This window comes from Nannospalax galili, unplaced genomic scaffold (assembly GCF_000622305.1).
Source record: "Nannospalax galili isolate Female #2095 unplaced genomic scaffold, S.galili_v1.0 scaffold107, whole genome shotgun sequence".
Classification (NCBI taxonomy): Eukaryota; Metazoa; Chordata; class Mammalia; order Rodentia; family Spalacidae; genus Nannospalax; species Nannospalax galili.
In genome coordinates this window covers 1,522,092-1,539,245 of record NW_008358490.1, presented here as the reverse complement: position 1 = coordinate 1,539,245, position 17,154 = coordinate 1,522,092, and the positions used below count along the sequence as shown (strand labels likewise).

The 17,154-nt window shown below is 51.5% G+C and overlaps 1 protein-coding gene across 1 annotated transcript in view; it reads left to right on the top strand.

Moving 5' to 3' along the window:
- Positions 1-1,094: 1,094 nt before the first annotated feature.
- Rin3 (Ras and Rab interactor 3) overlaps positions 1,095-17,154 on the top strand; it is a 114,482-nt gene continuing 98,422 nt past the window's right edge. The window contains exon 1 of the mRNA XM_008821721.3: positions 1,095-1,484. Coding sequence (XP_008819943.2) covers positions 1,450-1,484 — 35 coding nt within the window. The 5' untranslated portion in view covers positions 1,095-1,449. The remainder of the gene's footprint in view (positions 1,485-17,154) is intronic.

The following is a 17,154-nucleotide window of genomic DNA, read 5'->3' as shown; positions in this document are numbered from 1 at the left end:
CTTCCTCCCCTAAATTGCTTTTTATCGGGGTATTTTATCTGGGGCCACAGAAATGAAACTCAATACACACATGAAGAGAATCCAGAGTGCACCGTGCATAATTGGGGGTAGAATCTCTGGATTTGGATACAGGGTAACTCTGTTTCACCTTTTCAGGAAGTGCCAGGCTGCTCCACAGAGTGGCTGCCTCATTCCCAACAAGAGGCTGTGCTGTTAGCTGCTTCTTTTGACAGGCAAATCCACAGGCTGATTTGGAGGAAATGCCAGAAGAGGGGGGGGGGGCAGCCTAGCAGAGGTGTGGAGGCAGGCAGAGGGACTTAGAGTACATTCCCAGGACTTCAGCCTTCGCTTTGACTGGCCGTGTGCCCTCTCTCTAGGCCTTAGTAACCTTTTCTATAAAATGAAATTGTTAGACCAATGGATCTCACCTGGGTGAATTTTGTCTCCATTGAATATCCTAAGGTATCACTGGATAGGGTATGTCTCTGGTAACTAGTGGGTAGAGGCCAGTGATAGATATTGGGTTGCTTCTGCAATGCACAAGACAGTCCAAGCACAAAGTATCATCTGTCCCTAACTGTCTAAATAGTGCCCAGGCTGAGAACTTTGCATCAGGCAAGGTGATATTTTGGGGTCCCGTGTTACCCACCCGGTCCCCCTGGCAAAGCAGGCTCAGGAGACATTTTTTTAGTGTCTGGGCACTTAGAGGAAAGGCTTCAGGGTAGTTGTGTGAGAGGGTAGGCTTTCTGCCTCTGTTTGCTATCTAGGTGTGGTACCCAGTCTAAGCGCAATGTCAGTCTTGATGGATGCTGACTGCCTGGTCAGTGAGCTCGCGGACAAAGGCGGCATCCAAGAGGAGACAGCACGGCCACCTGTCAGGGACATGGAGGAGGCGCCCTGCTTTGGCGGCTGAGACGGTTGGTAAGTGTCATCGACGTCCCTCTGGGCGCAAGGTCGTGGCTCCCTGTGGGCCCTGGGTCTCCCCACCTGCGGTTGGAAGGCGTCTACTTGCCTCGCAGCCTGGGGCCAAATTGGAGACTTTCCTTTAAGTTCCCTCCCCCCGCAGGGGCCCCCCCGGGCGAAGGCGGCACCCCGAAGCCAGACCCCGGCGCTCTGAACCCTGGCACCGCCGACCGCCAGACCCGGCCCCTGGGGCGCGGCCCTCCAGGCTTCTGCGCGCCCCAGGGGGCTCCGGGCCGCCCGCGAGCCTCAGCCGGCGGATGGCTTTTGACACAAAGCCCTTGACCACCAGGGCCAGCCTCTTCCTGAAAGCCCCGCGCGCTCCCATCCAGGAAGTAGAAGCCAGCGGGCCGCCCCGCGCTTCCCCACTGGGCGCGCGGCTGGTGGCGGCGCCCGGCCTGGCCTGGGCGGAGAACCCGGCCAGCGCCCCGCGGGTATCACCGCGCGCCTGAGCCCCGCGGAGTCGCGTCCCCGGCCGCCCGCCGCACCATGAGCCGTGCGGAGGCGCCGGTCGTCCTCGCCCGGTAAGTGGGAGCTCGCACCCGCGGCTCCCTGGGTCCCGTCCCCCCCCAGCTCTCCTGGGTCTCCGAGAGTCTGGGACGGTCCGGAGGGACCCCGGGCTGCGGGAGCTCGTGGGGTCGTGCTGAAATGGACCTCCCCCACCCCCAGCCGGGACCGAGGCGGGATCCCGGCTCTGCAGGCAAATGGGCGGACGGGGTGAACTGACTCTGTAGCACTGAAACTTGTCTAAACTTTGAAACCCAGACTTGGCTCACTGGAAACGCAGCGCATACTCTGCGGCTGGGCAGCTGGCTTTGGTTGGTTGGAATTTGTCTGTACCTGTACGTGTCCTAGCCGGGGTGGCCATGTAGACACGGCTCCTGCCAGGTCTGAACTCTGAAAGCGGGCACGCACATTCCTGGCCCCGCCAACCCGGTGCACCCCGATGCACCGCTGCTCTGCCCGAACCCCCGGGTGCGCCCTCGGGCCCTGAGGCCCAGCAAAGAGTAGAGTGGTGGTTCCCAAGCACCTACAACTTGAGGCAACCTAACCTGGCAGCTGATCCTCCTGCCTGGACTGGGGCCGCACCAGGATCCCCTCTCCTGGCCCAACGGCCCGGTTGGGGACAGTGACCTTTGGACTGGCCTTTTCGAAGCGTGGTGCGCGAGATGGCCCAGGGTGCCTGGAGTGCTTATAGTTAGTGAGATCCTCAGAGTGAAGACTCCGCAAAGAAGTTAATGACGCTAAATGGCTTGGGAACCGGCATGCAAAAGGGATCCCTAGTTTCAAACCCTTCCCTGCCCCCTCCCCCCTTTCAACCTCTGGCACTGCCCAGAGCTGTACACCTGGGGGTGGGGGAGGTTGTGTCGCCATGCCCAGTCCAGAGAGTGGTAGGGGAAGAGCTGGGTTTGAAGGGGCGCCAGGTAGGAATCGATTTCTGCAAAAGCTTCCCAAGGGTTTTTCCGGGGTGCTTTGGCTGATAGGCTTATCTGGGGATCCATTCCCTGTTTTCCATTTAAAAGTCCCGGGCCTGGTCCTGGATATCCTGGCTGCCTGGTCTAACTCTATGACTTCATCCCCCAGGGCCTCAGGTCTCCACCCTGTAAAACTGAAGAGCTGTATTGTGCAGTCTGGATCTGACACAGGACAATGGGAGGGTGATGGCCCCCACTCCTGTGGGAGGGACTGGGAGTGACCTGACCTGGCCCTCAGGCCAAGTAGATCTGACTGCCTCCCACCTCCTACCCCAGCAGCAGCCACAGTCCGGAAATTCTATGTTGTGGAAGCTTCCCTTGGAAGTGGGAATTCTGACCTGGGGAAGGGGAGCAAGTATCTGCCACACTCTGGATGGTAGAGTAGAGCCAGCCAGGAAAGGAGGGTGAGGAACCAGGCCCTGACCTCATCTACTTCTCATTTCCCCTTGAATGACCTGGCCTACCCCACTTCCTCCTGCCTTTCCTTATTCATGCCTGGATCAGTGATTTCATCTATGCCTCAGTTTACTTTTACTCATCGGCAACAGTCGCTACCCTTTACAAGATGTTTTTCAGGATTAAATTGGTAGAAAGCATTCAGCAGATTGGCTGGGAGGGACATCCTCCTCAACTGTTATTGTCATTTGTTAGGTGGGACCCTTCCCTTTGCCAACTGTGTAACTGGGAGAAGTGAGCCGGCCTCTGCCTCCCACATAAATCAGGAGTCTTATAACCAGTCCTTCATTGGGGTTATATCAGATAAGTTATGTTTTGTATATGTGGGAACCTGTGTATACACAAGAGGCCAGCGATTGATGTCCTGTATCTTCCTCTGTCACTCTCTCCCTTATTTTTTGAGACAGGGTCTCTCACTGAACCTAGAGCTCACTGATTCAGCTAGACTGACTGGCCAGTGAGCTACAGCAGTCCACCTGTCTCTATGCTGCCCTCCCCAGCACTGGAGTTATAGGTTATTGTCTAGCTTTTGCATGGGTTCTGGGGGATCAAACTCAGGTCCTCATGTTTACATAGCAAACACTATACTTGCTGTCCTTTCCCTAGCCCCCAGATGAGTTGTATTTTAGCAGCTGTCCATATGCAGTGTAGGAGTTAAGCTGTCACTCTGGCTTGCGTAGGTCAGTGCCCTATGTACTTACTGTACATGCTAAGCACTCTGGGAGTGGAGGTTTACTACTAAAATGCTTTGGTATTTTAGAGGCCCCTTTTATGTGGGAAGGATTCCTAAATAGCATTAGTAGAATCTTGCACCTGGTGTAGGAACCCCAGGGCAACATTTTCAAAATGTGTTTGCATGCTCCTACTGACAGAAGACTTGCCATCATAGGTGGCTGCCCTCTGCAGACAGACACCAAAGCCAGTTTCCTTCTGACTTCTGTTTCTTGAAGCACTCCTCTCTGCTCAGGGACTAATCCCTTTCAAGTACTAGGGGTGCTTTCCAGCACACCCTGCCCCTGAGCTGGGCAATATGGTACCCAGGGACTATCAGGGGAAAGACTCAAAGGCATTTTAGCCCAAGCCACCCCTAAGCCCTCCCACCACCAGAACTGGTCCTGAGAGCTTTTTGAGACTGTTCTTATACCCTGCTGTGCCAGAGTCCTCTCCTTTCTGAGGAGCTGGGGGATACCTTCTACCTCACCGCCAAGTGACCATCAGGATGGTGTGTCCTTTGGGTGTTGGCTCCTGATATAGGAGTCTAAGGGTCTTTGCAAGCAAACTCTATTTGCTTCTCATTGAAACAGTTGGCTGATGAGAGAGAAAATATGGATGGGTTGCTGGCTACACTGGGTGAAGCCACTTTTTCCACCTACTATGCAGGACTCTGCCATTCATTCAGGATAGTTAACAACTCCTTAACCAGGTCCTGCCCACTGGCTGATGTCCTCAGAGGAGATGATATGCTAGGTAAGTGAGGAACTGTGAGGGTGTTCTAGACAGGTGGTCAGAGGAGGCAACTGAGAGGAGAGGACATTCATCAGAGGCTGAAGAGAGTAGGGAGCATTCTGGGGAATGTGATTAGCTTGGGGAACAGAGGGAGACAGTTCCATAGAATGTGGGGCTTGCAAGGGCTGGGAGATCATTGGTGAATGCTCAGAGCAGGCCAGAGCCCAACAAGGGCTTACACAGAAGGTGACCGGTGATATACAGACACAGCAGCTGGGGGGCCCCTGTTGTAGCCAAGAGTGGACAGGATGGACAGGGAGGGCAATTGAGGCATAAGAAATTAGAGAGGCAGAATGTGTGTGTGTGTGTGCGTGTGTGTGTGTGTGTGTGTGTGTGTGTATGTGTGTGTGTTGGGGGTAGTGCTTGGGCTCAGACACTCAGATGTGTGGCGTCCCTAGAGAATGAACACATCTCTCAGCCCATTAGAACTGGAAGTTTTCAAGACTCCAGAGAGACCTGGTATGCACCCCACATTGTGCTGCCATGACAGACCAACTGAGAACATTTTCCTAGATTCGCTATATGGAGAATTTACTTAAGATTGTATTTGTAAAAGAATTTCCACTCTTGGAACAAATGTGGCTGGCCCTGACCTAATCTGTTCCCAATGTAACAATGAGGAACAGAGACCCTGGAAGAGGAAGGTATGCTTGGCTCTCCTGAGCATGATACAGGGTTCTTGTCAAGGCCCTGGAGAGGAGCCCTTAGCCTCTCCAGACTCTGAGACTGAGGCTCTTCCAGGGTGAGGCCCACAGAGCAGGGGCCCCATTCCTGTAGCTCCCCTCCCACCCTGGGCTTTTTGGCTTTCAGGGTCTAATGCTCCTAGGTGGTCCTGACTGGCACCCACCCCCTGACAGAGACTCTAGCCTTAGGCAGCGAAGGGTTCCCTTACCAGAAATTTGGGGGGAGTGGTGCAGTAAGCCTGGCATGAGAGTGTCTTGGCATACCCACCCCTGTGGCCTGCCTGCTCTTTCCTTTCCCTATGGAAGCCTCTCTATTCTGGGTCCCAGTCTTGGTGTACAAAGCTGAAGATATCACTAGACATTTGTGTTCCAAAAAAAAAAAGATAGGGTCCAGAAATCACAAGTGGAAACCCTTGAGGGACCTATAGACATGCTCTACTGGAAGCAGAACGGGGCATGGTATCAGAGGCTAGCCCCTCCTACCTCCCACAGCTAGTCTGCAGAGGAAGTTGGGCTGGCCTGCAGGGTCTCAGGGTGACTGCAGATTCCTTCCTCTGGCCCTCCCCCAGGTTCCACCTGTCATGGCCAGTGAGTCATCCCTTGGTTCATATCACCAGACAGTGATGAATGAGCTGAACTGGCAGGCAGGCAGCCACCAAGAAGAGAGGGAGAGCTGGCTTGGAGGAGAGAAGAGCCTGGAAAGGCTCGGAGTTGGAAAACTCATCAGGCCTGGAAGGGAGGGCATAGCATGCAGACCCCACCAGTGGGTGACCCTATAGCTTCTCAGTGACAGGTGGCTGTTGGTTGAGGAAAAGAAGGCAGCCTTTGGCCTGGGGGGATTGATGGGAGGCATATGGAAGGCCTTCCCTGGTCACTGCAGAGGCTTAGGGGAACCATGTGCTTAGAAAGAACCCCAGCATAGGAGAGAGGACCCAGAAAAGCCCCTGGATTCCTGTATGCCCTTCTATCTATCCCTCATTAGAGAGGGAGTAGGGGACTATGAGACATCTTTCTGTGATTACTGGGTTAGTGCTGATCTAGTGACCAACTCTCCAATTCTAGACCTTTCTATTAAGGCACTTGCCCTCCAGAACCCAACTTTTATTCTGAGAATCGGGGTCTGGACCATGGAGGTCTCCCCCATTTGCAGACCTAAGGATCAAAACTGCAACTTTAGTGGTGTTTCTGACCTGTGTCCCTACCTCCCCTCTGCCCCATTAGGGGCCATTTTGGGGGTACAGTCTTGCTGATAGGAAGGAGGGTGTCTGCTTCAGCTGCTGTGGACGACCTTCGGGACAGACAGGGAGAGCAGCTTGTTCTCTCAGCCCCTTGTCACCCTTGGGAACGTGCTTACCTGGTTAAAAGGCTCCTTAGGGAAGCCCAGACTTCGGGATATGGTGACCCCCAAGGCCACTATACCCTCCCCAGACTGGAAAGCAGAAGGGCATTGACTTGGGGACCCAGCTGAGCCCCAAGCCTTCTGATCTTTAATTGTCAGGATGTTCTGGGTCATTGTCAAGGAGGGAGTAGGGTGCAACAGCTCCTGAGCCAGGAGAATGGGGTGGCCTGAGGGTGCAACTTCCAGGGCGACTGGGCACCACACAGGGTTCTGGGTGCAGGTCTCTAGATTCCAGAGAAATTCAAAATTTAAAGGTACTGTGTGAGAGACAAGAGGCAGAAAACATCCTGAGGTTATGTCCCCTCTGGAGTTCCAAGGCCCTAGCTTCTTCTGCCCCGGTCCCCATATGAGAAGCAAGCTCTTGCCCTCTGAGGTCACCTTCCATGGGTATTCAGTGATTCCCTCTAGTGCTGGTCCATACACAGCAGAGTGGGATCCTACAGTAAGATCAGGGTACAGCCACAGAGGAGACAGCTTCTTCTTGCCAGTGGTCTGAAGGTAGCCATTGGAACAATCTAGAACATGCAGTTTACTTTCTTCAGAAACATAGACACAGAAAGGAGGCTTCTTGGTCATTTCTCTGACCAAGCACCTGGGAAGAAATGTTTTCTCACTGCTATGGGTTTATTTTGACAAAACTAGACTTGCAAAAGAGCACCGAGTTTGGGAACCCACTGTGGGTCAGGCCAGTGGCTTCCTCAGGGGACTTTCTGACTAATGGTGGATGGGAGAGCTGCTCTGGGGCCATCAAGCATGCCTGAGTGACTTCCTAGTGGGTAGAGCTAAGGACAGTGGGGAGGTCTCAGCAAGCATTAGTTGACTTTGCTGTTTAGAAGTTGTCTGTGGCATCAACCTTTGCCACAATGGGAAGGGGAGTGGTCTGAGGAGACCCGGTCTGGGAAGGCCTCTCCACCACATGCCCAGGGCTTCACTAGGAAGTGACCCCGTGCTACTCATCTCCACTCAGTATCCGAGAGTGTCCTTGAGGGGGCAAGGAATGGGCGGGCCAGAAGAGTCTTTCCTCAGGCATCCACAGGGCAGAAGGGAAGGCTTTCCTGACTTCAGATTGTGAGGCTGTCAGCTTCGGCTTTTCATAAACGGATCTAGAAGCACCTCGGCTTCCACTTCACACACAGCTCTACCAAATCATGGCTAGAGAGATCCCTGTGAAACAGGAACAACGCTGCTGGCTAGGAGCTTTGAAAGAGGCCATGGCACCCGTGTGTCCTCTTGTCAATTCCTGGGATGTCCTCACTCTGTCAGTACATTAAAAGAGTGAGCCTCAGGGGCTGGAGAGATGGCTCAGTGGTTAAGAACACTGGTTGTTCTTGCAGAAGACCTGGGTTCGAATCCCAGTACCCACATGGCAGCTAACAACTGTCTATAACTCCAGTCCCAGGAGATCCAACAGCCTCTTCTGACCTCCGCGGGCATTGCACAACACGAGTGCACTTACCTACATGCAGGCAATACATGAATACACATAAAATTTTCTAAAAATTAAATTAAATTAAATTTAAAAAAAAAAGTGTGAGCCTCCCTGAGACAGATTCTTACTTAGTTCCTTTCAGAAGTAGTCCAGCTCTGGAGTGGTTGTGGTCAGGGCTCTTCTGTATCTGAGACAGCTACAGTAAGCTCAGGCCACATCCTGTGGGGTGGTGTCCCCAGACTCTGGGGCAAGGCTGCATCTTCCCAATCAGGGCCAGGTGGAGTGAGGGGCCCCCACCCCCAGATCCAGGCTCTCCCACAAGCCTGAGGCCTGGGGAGGAAGGAATAAGAGAGAGAGAGACAGAGAGAGACAGAGAAGAGTCAGACCATGTGAGACCTCAGAAACTGTCCTGCTAGACATGGCCCCATGGGAAGGTGACCCTATTTTACTGCTGACTCTGGAAGCTTCGACTGAGCCCTTCTTATTCCCTATGTAAGAGATGAAACTTCAGATGTGCATACCGCCCCACAAGGGAGTGGAGCCCAGTAAGGGTGTATGGTGTAGAGGCCTAAGGAGGACACTGTTTTCTGCAAAACCATCTGGGGAGGTGTAAAGGGCTGGCCCAGAGGAGGCGTGACCATGAGTAACAGGAAGACTTCCTCCACAAGCTCCCCAGGGTTCAGGCTCACAGAGTGAAGATGAAAGAGTAAGACCTGGCTGTGTTCTGTCTGATGGTCTCTGGGTAATGGATAAGCAGTCAAGCATATATCTGGTTTCCTTCCTCTCAGTCAGTGTCAGAGACTAGCCACATGGATGGCTCTAGGATGTTAAAATTCAAAGGACAGCTTCTGAGGATGGCTTCCGATGACAATATTAGTTATTTCCTGCATCTTCCTGCTCTTCAGATTTTGGGTAGAGCATCTGTCTAAAGCATATTCAGGCATTCTTTTGTCAGTGAAGGTATTTCTGTCCATTCATCATCCACCCACCCTCCTACAGCCAGACAGCTATCTGCTACCCCTCTACATATCCACTTGCTCATCCATGCATCCAGTCAGCCAGCAGTCCATGCAGTCTGTCTGTCTACAATCTGTCCATCCATGTGTCCATCCATTCATTTATGTATTCATCTATCTTTCCATCAATCTATTTGACTATCCATCTGTCATCCATCCATCTGTCCATCTATTAGTTTATTTATCCATCTACCCACTCATCTTTCCATCTACCTGTCCATTTATCCATTTAATCATCTATTCATCCATCCATCCTTCCATCCATTCATTCACCTCTTCATCTCTCCATCCATCCATTAATTCATTAGTTCATCTCTTCATCCATCCATTCCTTCATCAATCAATCCATCCATCCATCCATCATCCATTCGTCTCATCTCTCCATGCATCCATTAATTCATTAGTTCATCTCTCCATCCACCCATTCCTTCATCAATCAGTTCATCTATCCATCCATCCATCCATCCATCTGTCCATCCATCCGTCCAACCATTCATTCACCAATTTATCTTTCCATTCAATCATCTTCCCATCCAACTTGAATACCTAGAAGTTTCCAGTTTATCTACTAAGGGAAATAAGATCAGCACATGCATAACTGAAGTGCATAAGTCATTGTAGACAAAAGTGCCCAAGGTTCTACTGCCCTTGGCTGTGCTGAACAGGCAGTGATGGCATTGAGCTTGAGTCTTGAAGGAGTAAGGTGTTAACCGCTGAGATCAGGAATACACAGAGAAAGGAATTCAGATAAGAGTTAGACTGTGTGAGGTGGGAAAGTTGGCACCAACAGGTCACCTGTGTGGAGCCATGAAGTGTTTGGTGTGGGCAGGAAAAAGTGCTACATGTGAAGGCCTGGAGAAGATCCCGCTTGGCTCTCTATGGAAAATGTTGGCTTTTATTTCCCATAGTGATGAGGAGCACAGGCCTGCATCTCCACTTAGTGGCTCAGCAGTGCTGCACAAGATGCTGCCACGGAACTTGCCACAGTGACTGCTTCCTCCTGCGCTCCTAGTGGGGTGGTGACCCTACCTCTCAGTGTTGTCTGGGTTCTGACAGATGAGATTCTTAGCTCTTTGGGCTATGAGACTATTAGGAGCGATCTCTCTCTCTCTCTCTCTCTCTCTCTCTCTCTCTCTCTTTCTCTCTTTCTTCCCCCCCCATGTGTGTGCCTCTCTCTCTCTCTCTCTCTCTCTCTCTCTCTCTTTCTCTCTTTCTTCCCCCCCCCATGTGTGTGCCTCTGTGTGTGTGTGTGTGTGTGTGTGCGCGTGCGTGTGCACATTACACATGTGGACACTATAGATTTTCAAAAACAATATTGTTATATACCTTAAATAATTCGAACATAGACAAATGTAGAGAAATCAAAAGCTTCAGTCATTTTTTTCTCTCTGTATCTGTACCCAGATCAAATGTATGTTTATACAGCTTTAATCTGTGTATACATGGTGATATGTGTTCCTCTTTTGCACCAAGATTACTTCCTGCACACATTTCTTCATGTTGATGGGAACGTGTGTTGCCTGCCAACCGTTATCGGTACCATGTAACATGATCTTTTAAATTTTGTGTGTGTGTGTGTGTGTATGTGTGTGTGTGTGTGTGTATGCATGTGCTAACATGCATGTGTGGAGGTCAGAGGACAACTTTGGGAGTCAGTTCTCTGTTTCCACCATGTGGTCCTGGGGATGGACCTCAAGTTGTCAAGCTTGATGGCAGGTGCCTTTACCCTCTGAGCCATCTCGCTGACCTGTGTTATGGTCATGCAGTGGACAGAGTCAGCTTAGTCATTACCTGTGTTGAGTTCTTGGCTCCATTCCAAGTCCCCTCTGTGTTAAATGAAGTCCCTGAAGCCTTCTGTAGCTCTAAGATTTAGGAAAAACTTCCTCAGGATCAGTCACTGTCCTAGAATCTTTGAGTTTGAGGTGAGGATGAAACAAAGCTTGTTGGTTGGCTCCTCAAGTCTATCAGAGTAACACTTTTAAGGCAAACACTTCCCAGTTTTCTTGCAGGTAGATATGGTCATTTGGTTAAGTTCAGGACAGTGAGGTATAAGTAGGGAGTGAAATTTCCTTAAAGATGCCCTTAAAGTGAAGGGGTATTTCTTTCCTGTTTCCTGTTGGTTGAAATACAGATATGGCTGGAGCTGAAGCAGCCATCTTGAATTCTGAGATAATTTAAGAGTAGAAGCTATGCAAGGAGAGATAACAATATAGTAAGGGTTCTAAAACATGCTGGAGCATCATTCTAGCTCTGAACTGCTTGCCCAGAGTTACCTATGAGAGGGACGTACATGTGTATATTGTTTAGGCCACTAGGATCTTACTTTTTCTATTACAAACTTGATCCCAACTAGCAGAGTTTTGTATCTCCTATTCGTGGCCTGAAATATTAAACTGAGTTTTAGGGCTACATATAAGTCCTTGTTCCCAGAGGAGGAAGGAAGAAGGAGGATGAAGTGTGTGTGTGTGGGGGGGGGGCTCCTATCTCCAGAAGTATATTGTAGGCATGTTTTCAGGTAGAGTGTCTGAGTTTTAGATTTCACCAGAAGCTTCTGGCTTTTCATTCTGATCCATGTCTGACTGCAAAGTCTTGTACTCTCACTAGGCTAGATGTTATTGCTGGTCAGGGCAGCCATGTCTCTTTCCCAGCCTCGGTTTCCCCATGTGAGCTTTAGACTCAGAATGCTCTATGTGAACCTTTCTGGTGCCTGTGTTCTGCAGCTCCTGAGAGCGGGACTTGGTCTGAAGAGCTTGCATCCTTGATGGCCGGCCCCACATCCACTTGCCATGCTTTTATTGAGCACTTTCTATATGCCAGGCTGGATATGTGCCGACTCTTGGCCACCAGGGCTTCAGTGACCACCTCACCTCCTGGCCCAGCCTTTGGAAAGGTTTGTCTTGAGCTGTCAGGATCTTGACAACCCCTTGGGGGAAGTACATTCACTCTGACCCCCGAAGCTCACATAGCCAAGGATTACCCCTGCACTTGGAAAGTCCTTTGTAGGGCCTGGGTTGGAGCAGGCTGGGTTGTATGGAGAGGCTGGCTCTGCCTGCCTTGGATGGTTTGAAGGACAATCATGGGGCTTATCTCCCAGTCTAAAACACCCTACCCCTGGCTGCAGTGTCATCAAGCATCAGTGCTCATGTTCTGAGACCCTCTGACACAGCCACAGCCCCTGCCCACAGATAAGCCCTGTCTCAGAAGGGGGAAATGGTTTCTATGACCTCACAGACAGACCCAGGCTCACCTGAAGGGACCCAGGCCACTCCTCTATGTGAGGCCCCAGGAGTGAGAAGACCAGTGCTCCAGCCTCACTGGCTGCCTCCCCAGCCTCTGAAAAGGGTTTGAACTCCCCTGCTTCAGGGCCTCAGCACCTGGGCATACCTCACCACTAATGAGAAGCCTCTGGGCTGTGCCAGGCCTCTCCTCAGGGCTGTTGTTTACCATTGATGTACAGGTTAAGCACTGCTCAAATGTGCCTGGCTGAGGGAACAGAAAGGAAGTGGGGTTGTATTCTGCCCAGAGCCGAATGTCCTGACAGGTATGTGGGAGGTGGGGTGGGGTTGGCCTGCTCCCACAGAAAGCAAAGAGCACTTTCCTCAGAGGTACCCTATAAGTAGTTGGGGACACCAGCCAACAGAAGATGCTAATCAGCACTGGGCAGGGCAAAGAGTGCTGAGCCCAGAGGATGCTTGTGGTAAGGGACAGTGGCCAGGGCAGGGAGGTGGGGTAGGAGCTTGGGACCCAAACTCAGGGCTTGGAGGGTGTGTGCTCCTGTGCGTGAAGGATGTCAGCTATCACCCACTTCTGCTTTGCCTTCAGTTTTGCCTGGGCCAGAGCCCTATGGATGGACCCAGGGTGCCCCCTGTAAGCCTGAATACTGCTCCTTAGCTGGGTGCATTTGGGGCCCTCTGAGTTGTTGTGAAGCTCACTAGGCATTTCCTGTTTCCACTGAGGACCTCACTGGGTTGTTCTAGTTTGGGTGATGTCTGTGCCCAGATTTCCACAGTGGAACCTATTTAGTGTACTGGGTAAAGAGAGTATATGTGCCAGGCTGTGGAGGCTACTCAGGGCCTGGACCAGTTCTTGGCAAAGAGACAGGGAGAGGTGGGCTTGCTGGAGTGTCCCGAGAAGGGAAAGTACATGGGATCTGGTGGGGGTGGGGAGAGCTGGGTATGCATCCTAGGGTTGAAAGGCTGTCATTTCCTCCTTCTCCCCAACCCAGGCAGTCCCCCTGGGAATGGGGCAGTCATGGCTCAGCATGGTCCTATGGATTTGAGAAATACAACAGTATACTGTGATCAGAGCTGGAAGTCCTGGAGCAAACTGACAGGACTCACATTCCTGTCTCTGCCCCAATTTCCTCATTATACAAGTACCACTTGCACCATTGTACAACGTATCACTGAAAAGCCATCTGTGTTCCTGAGTGCAAGGTGGCTGTGATATGCCTGAAGTAGGTCCGTGGGTGCCATGGGTGCCATAAGCTTCCTTCAGGCATGAACGTCAATGCTGTGGCTGTGAGTTGGTGATAATGACTAGAGCATATATATTCACTCAGAAACACACAAAGCCAGGCTGAAATATGGGTTAAGATGGGCCAGAAGTGAGCCTAGGAGCCTAGGAGCATTGTTTCCGTATTCACCAACCCAGTATACACAGAGGCCTCACTACCGGGAATAAAAAGAGTGAGTGGACTGTCTCTGTGAGGATAAGCCAGCCCTTCCACCTGGGCTCTGATCTGAGGAGTGACTGTCTTATCTGTGGTCTTACCAGAAGAGCACATGTCCTTGAGACACAGACTGTTCCTTGGGCCCTAGGGCCCAGTGCCTCCCCCACCAAGTCTGAGGCTTGCATCCTGAGTCTCTACTTCAGGCCACTTTACCAAGAGTTTTCCCTGTTGTCACAGGCCTTAGAGGATGAAGTTCTGGTGCCCTGTTCATGGTGAGGGGACTAAACAACAGAACTAGGACCTGAATCCTGCTCTGTCAAAGGCCAGAGCCTATTCTTAGCCCTGAGTCCCCTGAAAGCCCCAGAACCCCATGTTGCTGTACTGCCCCTGAGGCCCCAGGCCTTCTGCCTCCCTCTGTCCAGGAATGCCTTGGGTTCTAGCCTGGTTGCTACTGTGACCTCCTCACCATCCCAGCCCCATGTGGGGTGACACTCCAGCTGGCAAGCACAGAAAGGATATTGGTCCCTGCCTGCTAGTCCCTCCCTGGACACCTGCCTGCCAACCCTATCCTTAAAATCTTGGGGACACTTGAACTGGGTGTGAGGAGCATATCAATCATACCTTGGGCTCTTCCTATAGCTACCATTGTCCCTCAACCAACCCCAGTGTCTCCCCCTGCCTCAAGTTCACTAGACAGCATCTTGCCTGCTCTGGCTGCTATGATAAAATACCAGAGACTGGCAGCTTATAAACAACAATGGCTTCCTTCTCACAGTTGGGGCTCTAGGGAGTCCAAGATCAGGGTGCCAGCAGATTCAGTGTCAGTGGGGGCTACTTCCTGTTTCTTGCCAGCTTCCTTATATGCCCTAACATGGCAGAGGGGCTGGGCAGTGCTCTGGGCCCTCTTTTATAAGGCAAGAATCCTTTCAGGAGGCTTCACCCTCATGATGTAATTCCTTCTCCAAAGACTCCACATCCTAATGTCATCCCATGGGGTGAGGGTTACTCAAGAGCCTTTAGGGGTACACAGACTTGGGCCTGTGACAATCAGAGTCTTCAGCTTCTTCTGACCTCCTAATGGAACACTCATGGACAGCAACCTCACACCTGTGCACACATTACGTCTAGGCATATGTTAACAGAATGGTGGGGTTTCGGGTCAGGGCAGGCTCTGGGTGGGGGTGGCTTGGTGCCTAGGGCATGCACCCAACACACCTGCTCCTCCGGCAGAGGAAATGTGGCCACAGCCACTGTTCAGTGGGGTACTGGGTGATTTGGTGTCCCCGATGTATGATGTTGCGGTGGTTTCTGCAAGGTGCAGGTCGGGGCTGTGTCCTGTCTGCACTCTCTCAATACAAGCAGTGACCTTGCATTCTGACCCACCTTTCAGTTCAGAGATGGGGGCTCCCTTTGTCAAATCACACTTCCTTCCCTCTACAGACATTCACACCCTCCTAGCAGCCCTATGAAGTGGGTGGGGGTGTGGAACCTTTCTCTTGTTTTACTGCTAAGAAAATAGAAGCCCTGAGAGGGAGGGAGACTAGCAAAAAGATCACATAGGAAGTCAGTGGCAGAGGTTAGAATGGATGAAGTCTCCCTTTCCAGGATAGTGCTTTCCCAGAAGCCCCACTCAGAGCTGCCCAGGGTGAGTAGTGGCCGCAACTGCCATTTACTGAGCCATCCTAAGCTCCGAATGCCCTAGTCCTGTTGTTCCTCAACAGCCCTACTGGATCAGTAAGTTTGGTACTGTTATTGAAGATTGACTGGCCAGTCTCAATACACCTCAGGCAGCTGAGTGAGGCACCGGGGTCCTTTGTCCCCTTCTGGGGTGAGTTGTGTCCCCTTCCCTTCCTGAACTGCTATGATACTACATGGGGGTGGGAGGATGCTGTTCCTTCCTATTTCCCACCTCAATTCCAGATAGTGGGAATCCGGAGTAAGCCCTGAGCGGGTCTACAGGCAAGGTCACAGTGGGATGTATGGGGCTCTGTGTGCTACAGTGCTCAAAGCTAGATTGGCCTCCTGGGTCAACTCTCTGTACCTCAAGCCTTCTTGCTCCTGTTTTCTCAGCGGCTCCATCCCTGGGAGAAGGCAGTGGAAGAAGCAAGGAGGGAGCAGGGCTGGGAGTCGCCTCATACAGCAGCTCCTGAGAAGGGCCATCCAACCCGACAGGCATCAGGGCCAACATGACCTTCCCTGAGGAACTTTCCCAGCAGAGCAGCGCTAAGGGTAGTAATGCCCAGCATAAATGCCGTACTCCATTTTATTCCTGTTTTCTTTCTAATTGAGAACAAATTTCTACAAGACAAGTTCACTTACATGCTGAATGGAGGCAAGCAATAGAGAAGCCTAGACCTGCCTCAGCCAATAGGATATTTTACAAGCTAAATGGGATCAATGAAGATGACATAGCAGCCACACTAGCCACAGTTAATGCGCTCGGTGGCTACAGGTCATGGTAACTGCACTGGCTGGAGCAGATATAGCAGGTTTCCAGGGACACAGAGAACTCCAGGAGACAGTGCTGGCTAGATGGTGAGCTAGGAAAACCGACTGGCAGCCAAAAGCTAAATTTTGGAATGAGTTGGATTCCTTTGGGCCTGTATTATGTAGGCACTCTTATGGTATCCATAGAGACACCATCCCTGTGTTTATACAAGTCCTCATACAGGAGTCTATCTGATCCTCCTGGCTTCTGGCTGTGTGGATATACGTGAATATTTTCTCCACTCTTTTTTTAGGCAAGAAGAGGAATGTATTGGTTAGTTTGTGTTGCTCAGACCAATATGCCCAACAGAATCAATTCGAAGGAAAGGATTGTTCTGGTTCATGGTTTTAGAGGTTTTGTCCCATGGTCACTAGGCTCCGTTGTTCCTGGGCCTGTGTGCTTTGAGGCAGAGCATCCTGGCTGGGAGCAGAGTGGCTCATCTCATGGTGCCTGGGCAGCAGAGAGAAAGCTCTAATAAAGTGCTTCCCACAAAGCTTATGGAACATGGTCTGTCTGTGAATGACTGGACTGCACTGATGAGATCAGAGCCCTCAGGCCTGGCACCTCCTACAGGCCCCACCTCTGAAGCCCTTCACATACGGACTTGGGGGAGACACTTCAGGTCCACACTGTGATGCTAAGGCACAGAGAAGGCAAAGGCCACAAGCATGAGGAGTGATCATGTGTCCTTACCCATTCATTCTTTTGGTTCTTCTTCAATGCCTATTCTGTGCTAGGCCCAAGTTGTAGATGTGCCATCTCTCCAGCCTGCCTGCTGCTCTTTGACAGTGTATAACCCTTAACTGCAGTAGTGTTGTGCTCAGACTATAATGGTCAGGTCTACAGAAGAGGTAAATCACCAAGAATGAATGAATGAACACATGGATGGGTGGTGCTCATGTTAGTGAATGTTGCTCTTGACAGCACCGAGAGGCAAAGACAGGAGCAGTCATTTCAAAGCCCCCCCCCCCCCCAAGCTGAGACTCGTTCTGCAGAATGCTTGGATTTCAAGCTCATACCCAAACCAGCAGGCCACGTTGACCGTTGGGTTTCACACAGATTTGTGGACA